The sequence below is a fragment of the Choloepus didactylus genome, chromosome 23 (genome assembly GCF_015220235.1).
Source record: "Choloepus didactylus isolate mChoDid1 chromosome 23, mChoDid1.pri, whole genome shotgun sequence".
NCBI classification, from domain to species: Eukaryota; Metazoa; Chordata; class Mammalia; order Pilosa; family Megalonychidae; genus Choloepus; species Choloepus didactylus.
Genome location: NC_051329.1, coordinates 16,283,663 through 16,303,533, shown reverse-complemented (window position 1 = coordinate 16,303,533; position 19,871 = coordinate 16,283,663). Strand labels below are relative to the sequence as shown.

Here is a 19,871-nt window from a genome sequence, read left to right as displayed (position 1 = left end):
TACTGCCATCAGTATTAAATATATTCAAATCTCTCCCATCTTTGAGGGAAAAAAACAAAAAACACTCCCGAGACCCCGCTCCCCACATTTGCCTTTGGCTACCACTGTATCTTTCTCCACCCCTACACAGCTGGAATTCGTGCACATTGTCCATGCCTGATGACTGCACTGCTTGGCCTCCCACTCCGTCCTCAGAACATTGTGATCTGTTCCCACCCCTCCTCCACTGGAACTGTTCCTGCCAAGGACTCCTGTGACCCCCTTTTGCTAAAACCATTCTCCTGTTGCTCACTCCTGTAGATACTTTTCTTTCCTTATCTAACCTCTGTGGACCACTTCCTCCTCAAACTCTCTGTTCCCCTGACTCTCGGTGTCTGGTTATCAGGCTCCTGCTAGTTCCTTGTCCACTGTCCCTTGAGGGCCATATATCATCGCGGAGTTTCTAGACTTCTTTTTACTTTGCACCTTTCCTGGGTGATCTCACTTGTTCTTGTGCTTCAGTCACCATCTCTATACCAGTGGCTTCCAGCTCTCTGATCTCCTGCCCAGATCCTGGGTTCCAGACCCATGTATCCAAGTGCCCACCACACATCTAAACGTGGATATGTATGTCTCCAGGCTTGTGTAAGTCACTGCGTCAAAGAAGACACTTCTCTGCCCTGAATTATTACATAGGGTTCTTCCTTCGTCTTCCCTCTACTCCTAGACTTTGAACCCACTTTGTACATTGTAGCCCGAGGAATCATAATAAAATGCCAATTTAATCATGTCACTTCATTCTTAAAACACTCTCCATGGCTGTCCAGTTGCCCACAGGGTCAGGCACATAATCTTCACTGTGGCTCACTGGACTCTGGGTGACCTGGCCCTGCCTGCCTGCCTGTCCTTGGTTGCCCCATTCCTACTCCACGCTGTCTCCTTGCCCTCCTGTTGTCCACGCTGTCTGGCTTCAGGCCTTGGCAGGAGCCACATCTCTGCCAAGAACACCTTTCTTTCCCCCTCAGCTCTGCTTGCCTGACTCCCTCCTGTTGAGCTGTCAGCTCACACTCCCATCTCCTCTGAAATGCCTTCTCTGGACCACTTTGCACTAGGTAGTAGATTTTCCTGTTGGGCCCTGCACTTTCCCTGTCACAAAGCTCTTTGTATGTTGTGGCTGCTTATTTGACCATCCCCCACTGAACACATGCTCTGTTCCCCATGCCCTCCTCACAGTTCCTGGCACACAGTAGGTGCTCAAAAATTTTTTTCTTTGGAATGAATTATTAAGAACTAACAGAACTTCACTGGGGTTGAATAAGGGAGAAGATCAATGAGGATATCCTGGTTTTCCAACAAGGGAGACTATTTGTACTACTGTAAAAATAGGTGCTTGGAAAATAGAACTGTTTCAAGGGGACAGGTATACAGTATGGGATATGTTGGATTTGATATGACCTGGTGCCACCCAAGTGCAGATGGCTTAAGCATTTGGCATTGACTCCCAGCATCAGCATCTGGTAGTGCAGGAGCCTGTAGAGAATTGGTATCAAGACAGTGGGGCCAAGAGCTGTAGACAGAGCCTCAGGGAACCTGGAGTTATGAGGCTAGGACAGGTTTGTTGGCCAAAGTCTCCCATTTCTGTGAATAAATTTTTTTGGGACACAGCCATGCCAGTTTGTTTACATATGATCTGTGACTGCTTTTGGGTACAGTGGCAGAGCCAAATAGTTGAGTGGCCTGGAATACTTACTCTGGCTCTTCACAGAAAAAGTTTGTCAGCTGGGTTAGAGGAAGAGAAGCAGTGCAGGGAAGAGCTTCCTATGATAGACTCCTGTTCCAAAAGCTCTACCCCAAAAGTGTTGGGGACTTGGGATTCTAGGCTTCTGTAATTGGGTTGGAGGCATCTTGGTGACCACACCACACAGACAGCATGGTGCCCAGCTGTCACCACATCCTTCGGGAACATACTGGGCCCCACATTGGGATATCTTCTCTGGTTCTACCCTTTCCCTTTACCCTTTTGATCATATATCCAGGGAAGTAGGAAGGTATTTATTCCTGACCCATATCATCTCCTTAGATACTCTTGGAGATTCCAGGTTATGACTGATTTACTTGTGTGGTTGAGGGGAATGAAGGGGGTTGGTAGGAAAGGAGGGGAAGATGTGTTTTTAGAATGTAGTGAGGATAGAATAAGAAGCACCTAGGGAACACAAGGAAAGCCCTTAGCAGACACACTAAATAGAAGCTCAGCGGTCAAACAAAATCATTTAGCGTCCCCCAAATTAAAAGTACACTACTGGAGGGGGGAGGTGGATGGGGTTTGGCTATAGTTGATACTTGGTAAGCTGGGTTTGGGGTACTTGGAGTTACACCATTCTGTCCATTTTTATGTGTTTGAAATTTTTCATAATAAAAAGTTAGTTTAAAAAACTGCTCTTCCTCTTGCTCTGGTATGGTGTCATGGTGAAAACCTAGAGTTTAGAGTCAGGCCCAGGCCCAGATCCTCATTTCATGTCTTCATAACCCTGTGATCTTGGGCAATTACTTAACTTAGCACTAAGTCAGATTCCTTTTCTGTAAATTGGCAGTGACTATTTCTGACCTTCAAGTTGGGAGGATTAAATGAAATAATAAAAGGGGCAGGCTTAGCCCAATGACCATTATAGAATAAGTGTTCAGTAAATATTGAGATTTCTGCAAATCTCAGTCAGGAAGACAGAATTGGATATTGGGATAACAGTATTGTATGGTGCCTAAATCTAGCTTTCACAACACTTTAAACAGGCTCCAAATGTATCAAGAAATAGGTAGGGCGGTTACTAATCATCAGTCAGTAAGCATAGAAATTAATTGAAAGGTAAAACAGCTAGTTTGACTTTTTTTTTTGAACAGGACTATAATTCTGTTGTTTTATCCACTATTTTCTTAGGGGAAAATACTAAAATCACCTATGTTTAATAGGATGAGATCATGTTTTCAAAAGAGAAGCAAGTCAGAGACCCTCTACTAAGTGCTGTAAACATCCTGGTGTTAAATCATTGTGTGGTTTTATAACTTTATTTGAGTCTTTATTTTTCCGTGGAGGCAATGTATACAAGTAGAAAGAATACAACAGTAGAGTCAGACAGTTGTGCTTTTCCCAGCTGATGTTTAAGTTCCTCGTAGACGTGTGGTTTCTTCCACTGCCCACTTGAATACTGAATTCCATTATGAGTTAAGATTGCTGAAATGACCTGTAGGATTTCTGAACCCTGATACACATGGCTTCACTCTTCAAATATAGCATCATAAACTCAACTAATTTGCATTGCTTCGGTACCCTCTCTGTGACCCTCTCCTTCTTATTCAGTGCTAAGGCAGTTGTGTCAAAACATCCTGTTGATCTGGATTGAAGCAGCTTAGCTTTTGTTTTTCCTCCTAATTCATGAGTGGCGGGTTAAAATTGTTTCCTGTCTGTTTATAAAAAAAAATTGGATTCCCACCATTCCAGCCTTGACCAAGAATTTTAGAACTTCGTAGAGTTCACCTAATCTAGATGTGCTGGGAAATGGCAGACCCTTGTCTCCTTACCCAGCGCTTATTCTGGTATACCAGTGTTTTTCTAAATAATTCCTTCCATTCACCCTGGTTGGATTTGGATGCCCCGGTCTTGTTTTCAACATCAGACACGAGCCCAGTGTGTGGCGCTGGCTCTTGGGAGTCAGTTGAAGAATGGATACAGGGGACCTGTCAGAGCCCGGCCACCCCTTGCCTTCCTTCATCAGGTTACGTAGGCTTAATTCCCAAGCTGCGAAAAAGAAAAGGCATAGCTGAAAATATTATCCCCTAGTCTTTCTGTCTTGTCTTGAAGGTGCTTGACATCCTACAGCACATCCAGACCCTCGACCCCGGGCAGCACGGGGCGGTGGGCTATCTGGTGCAGCACACCTTAGAGCACATTGAGCGCAAAAAGGAAGAGGTGGGAGTGGAGGTTAAGCTGCGTTCCGATGAGAAGCACAGAGACGTCTGCTACTCCATCGGACTCATTATGAAGCATAAGAGGTGAGTGCCATCCCCGCTCCCCCAGAGGACAGACACGTGCTGTGGGAGCAGTGCCGAGGAGCTAGGGCTGAAGTATTCCAAGGAGGAAGCTGATTCCTGAAGAAATGACTGGGCCTCTGTAATAGAGCATTTCCTGATTGTTCACCACAAGGAAGACAGAAAGCTGAACCATATGTTTTTTAAGAAATGACTCACTTTCCCAACTGAGAGATCGCCCTATGTTTTAGTCACCCCTAGATGTTGACTCTTCTCTGTGCAGGAAGATGTAAGCAGCTCTGTAAGGAAAGGGTTTTTTCTCTCCTTTCTTCATTGTTCTTATTCTTCTCCTTTCGTCTCGATCTCTTCAAATCTGAATTGTGGATAAGGATTTGCTGGGTCGGAGGGTACGTACGCAATCAATTTACTAGGCGAAATTAAACTGTTGCCCAAGTGATTGTACTAATTTACATCCCACCAGCAGGCTAGGAGCGTGAGACTTGCTCTTCTTGCCAACATTTATTATGGCCAGACCTTTAAAAATAATGCTTATATAGCAAATGGTATCTCATGGTTTAAATTTGCATTTCCCTGATTACTGAGGCAGTTAAGGTTCTTTTCATTCAAGTGTCTTCTTTTATTAAGCGCTTCTTTAGGCACTTTTATTTTTCTATTGCGTTGTCTTTTTCTGTTGATTTGTTGTAAGTCTTTATTCTGGATACTAGTGTGTGTGTCAGTATGAGTTGCAAATATCTTTTCCCAGTTTTTAGCTGGTGTTCTTCACTCTTATTATGTCCCCTCTTCTTCTTCTTTTTTTTTTTTTTTCTTTTTAACTTTATTGTGGAAATTTCCAAATATCTGTAAGAGTCGAGAGACAAGTATAATGAGCAGGTGATGTTTCCTGGTTCGACAGTTATCATAACAGAGTCGATCTTGTTTCATTTCCACTCCCACGCCCTCTCCCCAGTGTCACTTCATCTGTAGCTATTTCGTTATGTATCTTTAAAAGGTAAGGACTCTTTTTAAATACATTTACCATTTTGTTATCACATCTGAAAAAATAAACAATTTCTTAAAATCATCAAATATCTGGTCAGAGTTTATGTTTCCCCAGTTGCTCTATAACTTTTTACAATAATCTGAATCAGAATCCTTTAGTGTCTTTATTTTAATGCTATCAAGTTGATCACTCTTACCTTTATGGATTGTATTTTTAGTGCCTTGTTTAAACAGTCTTCTCCTGTCCCAAGTCATGAAGATATTTTATGTTTTAAAAGTTTTACATTTTACATCTAGGTCTTTGTTCTACTAATAATTGATTTTGTGTGTTGCCAGGTCAAGGTCTAAAACCTTTTTCCATTTGGACAGCCAGTTATTGTCTTAAAGCTATTTGTTGAAAAATTTCTTCTTTTCCAAATGAAGTACTATATGATAATAAGAGGGATTTATAGAGGTGGGAAGAGGATGTCCTGAAAACTGATCCAACATAGAGTAAAAGCGGCAAATTTGTGACCATGAGTTTAAGAGAAGCCAAGCTGTTTCATAGCTGCCTTGACAAAGTTCCAGTGAATTGATTTGTCATTGCTCTTACATTGGTTAGATACGGCTATAACTGTGTCATCTATGGTTGGGACCCCACCTGCATGATGGGACATGAATGGATTCGAAACATGAACGTCCACAGCCTGCCCCATGGCCATCATCAGCCTTTCTACAATGTTCTTGTGGAGGATGGTTCTTGTAGATATGCCGCCCAAGGTAAGTAGCTAGTTCTGTATGTGCCCATAATGACGGCTGGGCATATTTTAAGCACATGCCTGAGAACTCAGATACTGTGGGTGCATGTCATGCATTTGTTCAAAATTGGCAGGTGTCCCATGGCTCACCTCATCAGAGCTGATAACTCAGCCAGCATGAGTGGGTAGGCACTGGTGTGGCCACACTAAGGGTTAAATAGTCACTGTTCCAGGTCCTCCCCCTCTCACCACCACCTCAGCCAGGACCCTCTTCCTGTGCTGTTGCAGTTCGGATCTGATGGGTCGGACAAGGAGGGCCAGCCTGTGCCCTTTCCACAATCCCATCTGGCCTGGAGGTCTCCAAGAGGACACTGTTTGGGGGAGCCCCCCTGGCTCCCTTTGGGCTCCTGAGACTGTGGCTGCTAGCTTGGGTTCCCCCAGAGGCGCCCCCACGTGGCCATTTTGGGGAACCGCCGTCAACAGCACTGGTTCTGCGAGTGCCTGGGAGAGGCAGGGAGAGCCAACAGGTGTCTGGTAATGGAGGCTGCTGCCAGCACCAGCAAGGTGCTAGCCCGTGGGTCTCCTGAGATCACAGGCAGAGCCCATGGAGGCGGTGTGGAGACAGAAGCATCTTACGTGTGAGTCTCCCTTTTCTTTGCCCCTGTTGAATTTTATCTACAATTAATTGGATGCGTTTATTGAACACCTGCCTGTCAAGGCATTCACAACATTAATTTTATTAGTAAAAATGAATGTAAATGCCAACGCAGCACGACTGCTCTTTGACAGGCAGCGTTCTGTCCCTTTGAGAACTGTTATTATCACATCACCATCTTAGTTTTACAGATAAGGAACTGAAGCACAGAAATTTGAACCCAGGTAGCTTGTCAGAGAGCCTTATCCTTAACTACACTCATGCTGCACTCTTACCTGTCTCATCTGAAACATCAGGTTTGACCTAAATAAATAACTACATTCTGATAAATTATTTTCATGACTTACTCAAAAATAGAAATATTAAATGCATAGGAATCTCAGGAGTGAAGAAAGCCAGAAGTTTTCATATTAATGATTTCTTGTTCATCAGAAGCCAACAGGGGATCATCCCTGTCATGAGTGATGGTGAGAGCAGTTCTCCATTGTGACTGTAGTACAGGAGCTCACTCTCCCATCTCTCTCTGTGTGTGTGTGTGTGTGTGGGGTGGGGGAGTGGGGGATGGGGTGGGGGGGTTGATGGGGTTGCCTATTTAGACAAAGTCTCCGACAGTAATACTTTTTAACTTTTGAAGCTACGTCTAAAGAGCGATACTAACAATTACTAGAAATCAACGAATGATCTGGAAATTATTGAATGATTTTGTGGACTCTTTGTACATCACCCATTACTTGGTAAGGTTTTTATAATGTGCATCCTTTAGTGTATCCAAGAATATAGCGGCATTTTCTCTTTGTTAACACCAAGGGCCAGTGTCTGTGGCTTCACCAGGTACATCCATTGCCCCTTAGAGGGTTGGTATTAAAACCTTAAGTATTTGAGCTTTGAGCTTCTGGAAACTTTTTTTTTACTTTTAAATATGCTTTTTAGAGTGGATAAAAACAGGTATTTGGTTTTAGATGTTATGAATTTGTCCAGTGTCCACACTGAAAATTCAGGAACTCATTTCATCATATTATGTGAACATGGGTGTAATGTTTATAGTTGTAACATCACATTGTTATGATTTTGTAAAAAGATTTCAAATCTGATTGTCGGTTTTACCACACCACCAAAATTGAGATTAAACACTAAATGATTGTGGATAATATTAGCAGACTTCCTTTTTTAACATTAAGTTTCTTTAATTTTTAGAAAATTCTTGTAATTAAAAAGCATCTATTACCCGATGATAGTTTTCCGTCTTTTTCTGTTAGTGGTTCTCTCGTCACTCGGTCGGTGTTTTCCGAGGGTCTGTCGTGTGGCGGCTGTGGGAATACCAAGATGCAGAGGAGTTCCTAGGCAGGTCCCACCGCCAACGGGGTGCTCCTTGCCCCCCAACCTCTCCTGGGCCAGCCCCTCTGCTCTTGCGGCCTTGTTTGCTGCCAGTGTGCTGGCTGCTCAGAGCCGGTTCCATCCGGAGCCCTCCTCCAGGCTCTTCTGCCTTTTTCTCAGCCCTCTAGGCGTCTGCTTTGGACGGCTCCCGGGGGTCTTCAAGGTGGCTCCTCACCTGGTCAGCCCAGAACTCACGACCTCCTCCCTCCGCCCATGTCACCGAACAGACCTCCTGGGCAGTGTGTCTTCTGTTCCCTGCTCCACCCCATGCACATCTCACCAGGCCCGTCTCTGAATGTCTCTCCTCTTTCCATCCGTGTATTGCCCTTCCTGTGGCCCTGCCCTTCTCCTGCAACAACTGTTTCTCATCTAGATAATTGTGCCACCCTCCTAACTGGCACCTGCTTCCAGGTTTGCTTCCCACCAGGGCATTTTCCTTCCCAGCAGTAAGAGGACCTTCCAGACAGGCACCTCAGACCAGGTCACTGGCTGCTTAAACCACCCTTCTGTAGCTTCTTGGCCTTAAGGGAGTCCAGACTCCTTTACGTGGCCTGCAAGGCCCAAAAACCAGCTGGAGCCTCCTGCACAACCTCACCTCCTGCCCTGCCGTCCTCCAGGCAGATCAAGCTCATTTGTTCTCTGAGACCATCATTCTCTGGCCTGCTTGTCTGCACCCAGACAAATGCCTGTCTCCTCCACAGTCACTTCCTTCTGGGGCCTTTCTCACTCTTCCCCTCTCCCCATCTCAGATTAGGTCACTGTCCCTGCTTCACCCTCCCTGAGGACCCGTATTTCTGAGTTGTGGCACGTCCACTGTCCCCATTTCCTGTCCAGTGGTCTGGCTGTCGTTGTCTGCAAGCTCCAGGAGGCAGTGGCTGTCGTGCTGACTGACAACATAGCGCCTTCATCTTCCTGCACCCCAAGCAGATGTTCACCTTCCACATCAGGGAGGGGTCCCTGCCCAAGAGAGGCAGCCCTGTGGACAGTAGAAGTCAGCAAGGTGCATGGGAGTAGTGTGTAATTGAGAGGCTAGTTTTTTTTACAACTTTGTATTGTGAGCATTTTGAAACAGGTGAAACAGTTAAAAGAATGGAGTGAAACCCCATACACCCTCCACTAGATTCAGTGGTTAACATTTACCAAAATACGTCCTTTATCTGTAGAGATTTTTTTTTTTTCTGAACCATTTGAGAAAATACTGTAGACATCACAACCTGAATACTTAATTATACATCTTCTAAGAATGAGGACATTTCCCTGCATAACCACAGTTACATTCACACACACAAAATAGTAATTTCATAATATCTAATATTCAATTTGTATTCAGATTTTCCCACTTGTCACAAGAATATCTTTTTAGTTTGTTGTTTTTTTAAAATCAGATTTCTTGTACTGCATTTGGCTATTATATATGTTCAGTCTCTCTTCCTCAAGTAACAACAGTTCCTCATGCTTCCTCTGTTTGTTTCTTTTTCATATGACTTTTGACTTTTGAAGAGTCCAAGCCAGTTGTCTTGTGGGTTGTCTTAACTTTCTGGATTTGTCTCATTTCCTTATCTGTGTGTTGTCCATAAAATGGACATTGATTCTGGATGACAGGTTAAATACTCTTGGCAAGAATACCTCATATATATTATGAGATTCACTGTAAAATACAGTTTTTCCTCCTCTGGCATCCTGCGAATGAATACCCTGTTCCCAATACCCTTTAACCTTATGGTTTGTTTTAGCACCCACTGAATGAATGTCCTGGCCTAAATTATTGTGAGAATTGCAAAATGGTGATTTTCTAATGCTCTTTTTCTCTCTACTTCCGTAAACAACCTTCCTGTCTCTCCCTTCCCTCCTCCCTTACCATAGATTCCTAGATTTTTATTTATTCCATGTGTTATAATCATTTGGGACAACTTAATGGTCTAAGATTAGCCCACATTCAGCCACTGGGAGACTGTGAGAGTCTAAATTTTTAAAACACTTATTTAAGTAAGTTTTTTTAACATTTCTGGGTTAATTTACTTGCATTAAAATTTATTTTGTTTTTACATGTTTTCTTAATTGAAATTTTCGACCTTCAGCTCCAGTGATCCTCAGTAGACCCCATTAACAAATGCTTTTCTAATTCTCAGCTCTCAGAGAGAGTTGGAGACTGAATTACAAACCACATTATGTATATGACATATTCAGGTAGCTTTAAGTGGCTCAATTAAGAGAACCACCACCCTCATTCCCCACCATTTGCTAGATTTCACCCAAGTCCTAATAGGAGGGATATATAACATCTTGGATCTTTGTAATTTTTGCTCCCACTAGGGGGCATGCTGTATTATTGGCACTTAGGAATGCAGCAACTTTCTGGTCCAACTGCCATGTGTACTTCTTAGAAACTATGGAAAATGGGTATTATGGAAGTTCTGAATTTAACTTAGCTGCCCATTTTGAAAGATCAGGATTTCAACTCCGATGTGAAAATATTGTTCTTAAATGTGTTTTGTATGTAAGGATATTGCCCCTTTAGAATACTTGGCATCTGGTACGCACTTACCAAGTACTATTCCCCTTTTCCATAATTGGTCATACACAACCAAACTATACCCTCTCCCCACACACTCCACACATCCCTTCCCCCACATGTGTACCTGTGAACAGGATGTGGCAGTGTGCAGGTGCCAGCAGGTGTGCAGTGAGCCTGGGGAGGGGTCCATGGGGTCCACACACTGGGGATGGAGTGTACATTGGTGCAGCCACTGCAGAGGACAGTTGGTGCTCTCTTCAAATTGTAAAAATCTCAAGTGCTCATTCTGGGACTAAGGGCACTTGCACCCTCAGTGCCTCCACTGGGGATTCACTCGCACCTACGTTCCAGGAGGCCTGTTGTCCCCAGGTTATGGTAGTGGAAGAAGTGCCACCAATAAGGAATCGCCTGGTAAATTGTGGGATATCCTGACACTGTGGTACTCAGCTGCAATTTAAAAAAGAAAAGTTCAACCTGAAGATGAATCCTTACAGTATGTTTTGTGTAAATAAACATAAAACAATACTAAATCTTCTTTTAATTCTATATAGGTTTATTTAAATACCTATGTGTACGTTTGTAGAAAAAGACTAATAGGGATTTCCCCTGGACAGAACAGGAGACGGTGTGGTGTTTCCCTGGTTTTCTAAGGAATGTATTCTGTTTGTGGCTGAAATTTATTTTAAGATAAATATATATGGACCCATTTTCTTGAAATTTTTAGGAAATCAGGAACATCTTTATAAGTTCTGGAATATACTGAGATTTTCCTGAATTCCCAAAAATAGTCTTTGTTTAATGTTTGCTCAATTAAGTTTTGTATTTATTACTTAGATTTATTACAAGTAAATTGATTATAAGTAAATTTTTTGAAAGCCTTCTTATTTAATAGAAGAATAATGCACAGTTGCCAACTGCATTATATTACTTGTGTTCTCCTTTAAATCATTTTTTTAGTTATTAAGTCCTTTCCTGTTTTGCTTGTCAACAGGCTGGTGGCCCAAGCAGGTAAAGACACTGAGTCCAGTCCATGTTCCTTGTTGGCACCCTGGACGGGACTGTGAGCCCCCTTCTGGATTATCACTTATCTCTTCCACAGTTTCCCCTCCATCCCTGTCTTTATCACACCTCTTTTTCTGGGCCCACTTTCAGAATTCCACGTGGTGAGCTCCTTATCTGTGGAGAATAACCTAAGAAAGTGTGTCTTTCTTCCCCTTCTCCTGCCACTCGGAAACTGAATATTACCCAACACTAAGCTGCTACTTAGTAATAGAGCGTTAGAAAGAGAAAGACAGTGCTAGAATGTGTATGGTATCTGAGTTACTAGCCGGGGTTCTCAACCTCAGCACTATTGACATACTGGGCCAGATAATTCTTGTTATAAAGGGTGTTGTGTGCATTGTAGGGTGCTTAGCAGTGTCCTTGGCCTCTACCCACCAGATGCCCCTAGCAGCCACCCCCCTGAGTTGAAACAACCAAAGATGTCTCCAGACATTGCCAAATGTCCTCTGGGGGGTAAAATTGCCCCCAGCTGAGAACCACTGCTTTAGAGATAGTGGCAACAAAGTGTATCACTCCCGTTTATCTGCTTGGATTGTTTTTACTTTAATTTCTCTCTGTGCTAGCTATCAATAACAAACAGCAATGGTCTTTTTAGAACAAAGGAGCTTTTATCTTTCAGTGATGTTCCCATATTCTTTACCTCTGTGCATCTCTGCAAGAAAATAACCCAAACATGGTGCCCTTGACAGCTGACTTGGTTAGGGTACCAGGCCATGGTTACATCTCCTTGAGCCTCCCAAAGGAAAACATACCTGTGACGCTTTGGGTCACTGGTTACTCCTGTTAGCGGACTCGCAGTTTCCTTCTTGAAACCATCAGCGGGTATTTCTGCAGAGTAGCATCACCTGGAGCCCCTGCCTCCCTCCCTCTCTGGTCCCCAGGCACACACTGCAGCAGTGTGTTGGCCTCGCCACTCTCACACTTCATTTCTTCTTATGTCTGGTTCCCTTCACTTCTGGTATTGACCTGTCTGGGTTGGAATCCTGGTTCCTCCTGTTGCTAGCCTGTGAACTTGGGCAGGCCCTTCACCTCCGCTACCTTGGGGAGGGATGTGAGCATTCTAAGAGGTGGTGACTGTGAAGTTCACACGGGGCCTGGCGTGTCACCTTTGCTCGAGGTAAAATGTATAGCTACGCCCTATTACCTGGCTGCCCAGGATTTTTCTAAGCAGTATATATTTTCACCCCCTCTTCAGGATCATACTTAGGGGTTGCTTGTTTTCATGTCCGCCTAGTGTTTTGCTGAATCAGTGTGCCTTCGTTTCTTTATGCAGTGACCTACAGTTGGACATTTGGACTGTATGTTTTTGCTAACATAAGTGAGTTCGTCTTTGAACATGATTTCCTCAGCAGTATTTCTTCCCAGACTTTGAAACGGAATATCCCTAACTGCAGCCTGAAGAAATGGCCTAAAGAGCCTGTAGGCACAAAATTTATTTCAAGCCTTCTGTTTGATGGTAAAACATTACAGGTTGAATTATACAACTCTTCCCTCTCCGTGAAGACAGATAGTTAAGGTGGATGCTTCAGAAAGATACCTTGTGTTTATTCTGTGTACTGTGGGGATATAGGGCCTCTGGTCTGAGGAGTACTTGCCTTGAGGATAAAAATCTTAAAAGTGAAATGGCTAGATCAAATGGTATACTTATTTTTATGGTTTGTCATAGAACATGTGGCTTTTTAGTTCTTTATTTTGCAACTGCTTATTTTGTCCAGAAGAGGTAAGATCTCTTCAACTGCCCTGAGTTTGTATTTCAAGATGTTTAACCAAGCTGTTTAAGACCTCCTCTTTGCACCGTTGGGGTTAGCTGGCCGTCAGGTAGGCTTGCACAGAGACTTGCTTGAATTAATCCGAGGAATGGCTGCGTAAAGTGTGGCTCCGCGCTGGTTGGAACCGAGACTGACCTTGGAAAGCAATCAGTGAGAAGACCCTGGCCCAGCTTGTTCTGATGCCAGGTCGTGGGGGTATGGGTTGGCTTGCCTTGGATTGGGCACCCATGCCCAATCTTGGTGCAGTCCTCAGGCCAGGGAAGAAAGGCACACGAGGTGCCGTCCTCTCGTTGTTTTCTTTGGGAAGCCATCTGAAAGGATTTCAGCCTTTTAAATATCTCACAAGTGCTATCATCCTTTTTTTTAATCATCCCATTTTAAAAGAGCCTTGTTTTCTATAGCAGCTAGCATTTCTTTCTCCAGTGGCAAATAGAGAACAAGGAGAGGAGATAGTGTGGTTTTTCTAGGAGATCAGACAGCTGGTATGGACTTGCGGTGCGCATCACTTTGCCGTTGGTCTTACTGGGCCTCACAATGACCAACCCTGTGAGGCACCGGCTCCCCGAGGGAGCATGCAGCCAGGATTTGAAGGAACTTGGATGGAAATGAGTGGTCTGTGTGGGCAGGGCTCCTGTTAGTAGACCAGAAGGATGGCAGGTGCAAGATTTGTAAGCAAATGATGTGGAGGCTTCAGAAGTTACCTGCTGGTAAGATGTGAACAGGCCAGGGTGATCTTGCCCTAGACTCTTGACTGTTTGCTAGAGAAAATCAAAGGAACATGATGGGTCTCTAGTTTGCCAGTCCCCAGGAGACCCACATTGAAGTTTTGATGAAGCCAAATGTCTTGTTCAGAGAATTTTGAAATGTTTTTGTTCTCTGTGGAACTGTTGGGGGGGGGGGGACCATCCCCTCCTTCCCTGATGCCTCCTCGTTACCTTTTTCAAGTTACCTACCCAGAGTCCATAAACGTCCTCTGTTTTTCCTCCTCATGCTCCTTATTCTGCACCCCAGAAATGCTACCAGAAATGGATAGTATGAAGTTCTCTGGATAAAAAGATGCTGCAGAAATTTAAGTTTTAACAAGAATGTCCATGTTCCTCTTTACCAACAGAAAACTTGGAATATAATGTGGAGCCTCAAGAAATCTCACACCCTGATGTTGGACGCTATTTCTCAGAGTTTACTGGCACTCACTACATCCCAAACGCAGAGCTAGAAATTCGATATCCAGAGGACCTGGAGTTTGTCTATGAAACGGTGCAGAATATTTACAGTGCAAAGAAAGACAATATAGAGTAAAGTCTAGTAGAGGACATTTTACCTTTGCTGCTGCTGCTATCTTCCGGGAGAATGGGATTCTAGAAGAAGATGGCTCCGTGGATCCCTCTGGGTTCACACCACCAGGGAAGCCACTTAACTGGTAGTGCCGGCAGCCTCCTGAGTTTAACTAACGTGTGCTCTCCTTCAGCTGCAAAGACAATGTTGCTCTCCGCCTACACTAGTGAATTAATTTGAAAGGCACTGTGTTCAGTGGCATGGCTTGTGTGCTTGTCCTGTGGTGACAGTTTGTGACATTCTGTCTTCATGAGGTCTCACAATCGACACTCTTACATTCATTCTTTTTAATTACTTCCATTCTCTCATCTGTTTACATTTGTCTCAAGAGCATTTCATTTGCTGCAGTTAGGGTTTATACATTTGCAATAATTTTTTTTTTATTTCTCTGTGGAACACGTGCAGTCCCTAAGTCAGGATTGTTTTGTCTTTTTACCTTGAATTTGTTGCATATTCAGAGGTAAAGTTTATGAGTGATCTTGGCAGCATCTTAGAGGTGGAGACATTGCAAGCTTAATGGTAATTAGAAAATTTGAATTTATTCTTAATATTAGAAACACAGATTTCATATGTTCCTAATTCTTTATTTGAATTGAGAGAATAACAGTTTTCCCTTCCAAATCCCCTTTTGGATTATGTAAAATTCTTTGAGAAAACTCATAATAATGGCCTTTGTGAATGGATCTTTCCATGTTCATTCAGTATTCCTCCCTGTAAAATGACTACTGTTTTTGGTTTTAATTTTAAAAGTCTACTCAATTATCGTTAGTAGGTCTTAAATTAGCGATGGGTTCTGTTTATAGTGAGAGAAGTGCAAATCTGACATTTAAAAATTTACTCTTAGAAATCATACTCTAAGGTCCCCCAAAGACTTAAAAGTGAGAGTTCACTTTTGTAATTTAAAAAAAAAAAAGAGATGAACCTTAAAAACTTATTAAAAAAAAAATAGACTTGGTTTCATGCCCCTTGTCATTCCTTACAGTCACTTCAAATCCTTTTTGAATGTGGTGGGGTAGAAATAAATAAAATCCCTCCATTTTTAAGAGTGTTTGATTACTGGGAAAGGTGATATGGATTTAATCTGCTATCTCAAGTCACCCATGCCATAAAGCATCAGGACAAAGACTATGTTTAAGGCTCATGGAGAAACTGACTTGGTTATTCCAATGCCACTGGCTTTTTTTCCCTGTTCTTAGTAATGAACAGGATGGTTCCAGCTTCTGGAACTCTTATCACTCTTGACCTGCCAGTTCTCAAGCAAGCTAATGTTGTAATTAACCAGTAGCAACTAACTTCTGAAGTTAGGACCTAGTTACTTCACTCTCTAAATTTGAAATAATACAGTTGCTCTTGTGAATGAGGCTTCTGGGGCCGGGGCCCATCACGCCCCGTCTTTCTGTTCCTTTGCATGCAGTATTTCACACCATGTTTAATGGCTGCTTCTTGGTGACGCTTTGGAAACCCTGGGATGACCAAGGTGTGGGAAGCCACCAGAGACCACTTATTTAATAGCAAGTGAAGGCCACGGCAGCTGTTTGAAAGAGATGGGGATTTGGCCACTCGTCTCCTGAATTTGCCATTGTCCAGTGTCCTCATCCTCATTAGTCAAATCCAAGGTCAGATTATTTGGAGTTGAATTTGAAAATGTGACCACTCAGTTTTCACCCTGCCTGAGGTTGGGAGGTTTTACACTACTCACATTTAAAGGTGAAAATGAGATCATACGGAATTACTATTAACGAGATGCATTACTAAAGAACTGTGGGGCATGCTGAGAGTTATAATTGTTGGTTTTCTGGTTTGATTTCTTTTTTCTTAGAATAACATCAGAGCCAAGAAAGATGGTTTCACCTTTACTGACCCAATTGTAAATATGTATCTAGACTATTTTTAAATGTGTTTCTTCATGAATGCTTCATTTGGCTCCAGGAAGCCTGTATCACCTGTGTAAGTTGGTATTTGGGCACTTTATATTTTTCTAAAAACGTGTTTTAGATCCTGTACTCTAATAAATCATAAGTTTCTTTTTACAGTTTTTCCAAAAGTTTTCTCCGTTTTAAGAAGCCCTGTTACAAAAGTAGAACTTTCACACTGTTAAAATATTAAATCTTTGAGTATATAACTTCTTTTCTCTTCAAATGAATGCCAAGGTTCTTTTGTACAATGATTAATAAATGGAACTTATCCAGAGAGATCACTCCAATGGCCTGCCAAATTTCATTTCAGAGCACAAAACACAGCAGTGGCAAGCGTAGAATGTCTCTCACCTTCTTCTGATCTAAATATGCAAAGATTTGCTCTCCTGAGTTTTTCTTGCCATTGGTGAGTGAACAGGGCACCTTTATGCTGTGATTGCTCTGCCAAATGTTAATTTTATAAGCTTGCTAATCCCTGAGAGTATATGGCTGTAATGCAAAGATGGCAGCTTTTGTTAAGGTGTATGTTGTAAAATGAGAACTGCAAAGGCTTTGAGGGCAAGCCAGATTTTCTGTGTGTTTTGTTAATATTGCTTTGAATAGCTGTACATGTACAGCACAGCCAGATGTCCTGCAGAGTCCTGACTTTGCACTGAGAAAAGAGGTTGTGTTCAAATAAATCTGGAAGATGCTGGGCTAAACCAAGGCAAACAATTTCCTATATTGCATTATGTCTCAGAACCTTTAATGTAGTCTTGTGCATTGTGACTTTCCAAGATAAGAATAGAATGTGCTGTGTTTTCCTAAGTGCTAGACCCTAGAACTCACAGACACACAGACACATACACATCGCATCTTGGGGGGGGACCAGTGTTCTCAGATGTACGTTGGGAAATACTGCCTCAGTTGAGACAATTATGTCCAAAACTAGTATACCTTATAATCTGACCAGTTTTACCAGGAGTCTCATTTGAAAATATTATTTATCTAAGATTTTCAGAGGCCCTCTCTATGTTGTGTGTCTGCCTGAACTTTGAACAGATTTTCATTTTAAGTACTTTTAGACTACATGTCTGTTTTATGGAGAAAACCAGCATCGAATGCTGTTGCTAAATCAGGTTTATGTTTTATCTGCTTAAAATCTTATTCTAATTTTTGAATGTTCTGATCTTTCTTAACATATTAAATTGAATCAAGTATCCGTGTTTCCAGCTTTCTTCTACCATCTCTGTATTCCAAGTAAGTAAATTGAACTACCAGCACCTTAATTTACTTTCAAAATATCTTGGGGCCATAATAGTCAAGATGTTCTTGGCATTTTGTTTGTTTGTTTGTTTGTTTGTTAGGGAGGAATGCTTCCCTTGACAAAATGCAGAATTTGGCTATGGGACAGTGGTGTTTTAGAGACATTCATTGTTAACATGTATCGAGAGCTTACTTGGAGCCAGGCACTGGCCAGCCTGAACTGGTCGTAATCCTCAGCCCCTCTCTGAGGCAGGGCTAGAGAGTAAATATTTTAGGCTTTGGGGATCACATAGTTTTCATTTTTAAAAATCTAGAAACTTTTCTTCACCCATGAGCCACAGTCTGACCCCTGCTGAGGTTTAGGCACACTTCTCCTTCCATTGCACGGATGGGGAAATCAAGGTCACACTGCTTGCCAGCGGGGAAACAGGATTGAAACCCAAGGAGTCTGGCCACTGAGCCCCAGCTTTTGACAGCCGCACTCTTGACAAAATATAAGCAACTACCTCTCAATGTTTTTATCCTTTGTCTTGCAGCAACTTTAGCTTTTAATGTTTCAATTAAAATGTTTTAGTTATGAAAAAATCAAGAATCTTGAGGGTAAAGGACATTCCTTCTGTGAATAAAATTATGTGCAATTATAGAATAATTGTATTATGACTTTTTAGCAATGATTGTATTAGTGTAATGCCAGTACTGTAATAAATAGACCCCAAAATATATTATGTCTCAAACACAATAGAACTTTTTTGCTCACAGGATGTTGGGCAGGGGAATGGGTTGGTGGGCAGCCGGCTTGGGCTCACTGAGGCTCCACTGTGTCTGGCATGTGATGGCCAAGAACACCCTGGAGCCACTTCCCATCCCACCTGAGGGGGGATTGAGCGTGGAGGGACGCGTCCTGGAGGTTTCTGTGGGCCAGCTCTGTAAGTGGGACTGACCACTTCTGTTCCAGTTTGCTAATGCTGCCTTTATGCAAAATATCAGAAATGGATTGACTTTTTTTTTTTTTTTTAATTCAGTTTTATTGAAACACATTCACACACCATACAATCATCCATGATATACAATCCATTGTCCACAGTATGATAACATAGTTATGCGTTCATCACCACAGTCTATCTCTGAACATTTTCCTTACATCAGAAAGAACCAGAATAAGAATAAAAAATAAAAGTGAAAAAAAACACCCAAATCATCCCCCCATCCCACCCCATTTGTCCTTTAGTTTTTATCCCCATTCCTCCACTCATCCATACACTAGCTAAAGGGGGTGTGATCCACAAGGTCTTCACAATCACGCTGTCACCCCTTGTAATCTACATTATTATATAATTGTCTTCAGGAGTCCAGACTGCTGGGTTGGAGTTTGGTAGTTTCAGGTATTTACTTCTAGCTATTCCAATACATTAAAGCCTAAGAGGTGTTATCTATACAGTGCATAAGAATGTCCACCAGAGTGACCTCTTGACTCCATTTGGAATCTCTCAGCCACTGACACTATTTTGTCTCATTTTGCATCCCCCTTTTGGTCAAGAAGATACTCTCGGTCCCACGATGCCGGGTCCACATTCATCCCCAGGAGTCATACTCTGCGTTGCCAGGGAGATTTACACCCCTGGGAGTTGGGTCCCACGTAGGGGGGAGGGCAGGGAGTTCACCTGTCGAGACGGCTCAGTTAGAGAAAGAGAGGGCCACATCTGAGCAACAAAGAGGTACTCAGGGGGAGACTCTTAGGCACCATTACATACAACTTTAGACTCCTTTGTGGTAATGAGCTTCATAAGGGCAAGTAGAAATGGATTGACTTTTATAAAGGGATTTATTTGGTCACAAAGTTACCATCTTAAGGCCATAAAAGTGTCCAAGCTAAGGCGTCAACAATAGGGTACTTCAGGGAAGAATGGCCAATGGCGTCTGGAACACTCTGTTGTCTGGGAAGGCATGTAGCTGGCATCTTCTTTTGCTCCCAGGTTGTGTTTCAAAATGGCTTTCTCCCAGGATGTTTTTCCTAGGTGTCTGGGGGTATTCTCTTAGTTTCTCCCAGGCAAACTCTGGAGTAGCAAAAGTCTACTTTGAATGGCCATCTCCAAAATGTCTCTCTTAAGTTGTAGCACTGAGTTCCTTCTGTTTGTCAGCTCATTTATATGGCTCCAGTGATTTAATTAAGACCCACCCTGAATGGGTGGGGTTACACCTCCATGGAAATTATCCATTCAGAGATCTTGCCCACAGTTGATAGAGTCACATTTCCATGGAAACAAT

General features: G+C 42.7%; 1 protein-coding gene across 9 annotated transcripts in view; it reads left to right on the top strand.

Moving 5' to 3' along the window:
* FBXO21 (F-box protein 21) overlaps positions 1–19,871 on the top strand; it is a 64,297-nt gene that overhangs the window by 22,775 nt on the left and 21,651 nt on the right. For 6 of the 9 annotated variants that reach the window (XM_037816663.1, XM_037816667.1, XM_037816665.1 and 3 more), the window contains exons 10-11: positions 3,812–4,023; positions 5,600–5,757. In XM_037816663.1, the coding sequence (XP_037672591.1) occupies positions 3,812–4,023; positions 5,600–5,757 (370 nt within the window). Of the gene's footprint in view, positions 1–3,811; positions 4,024–5,599; positions 5,758–14,221; positions 18,341–19,871 lie in introns of those variants that run through there. The other 3 variants (XM_037816670.1, XM_037816669.1, XM_037816664.1) reach the window with 3 other exon arrangements.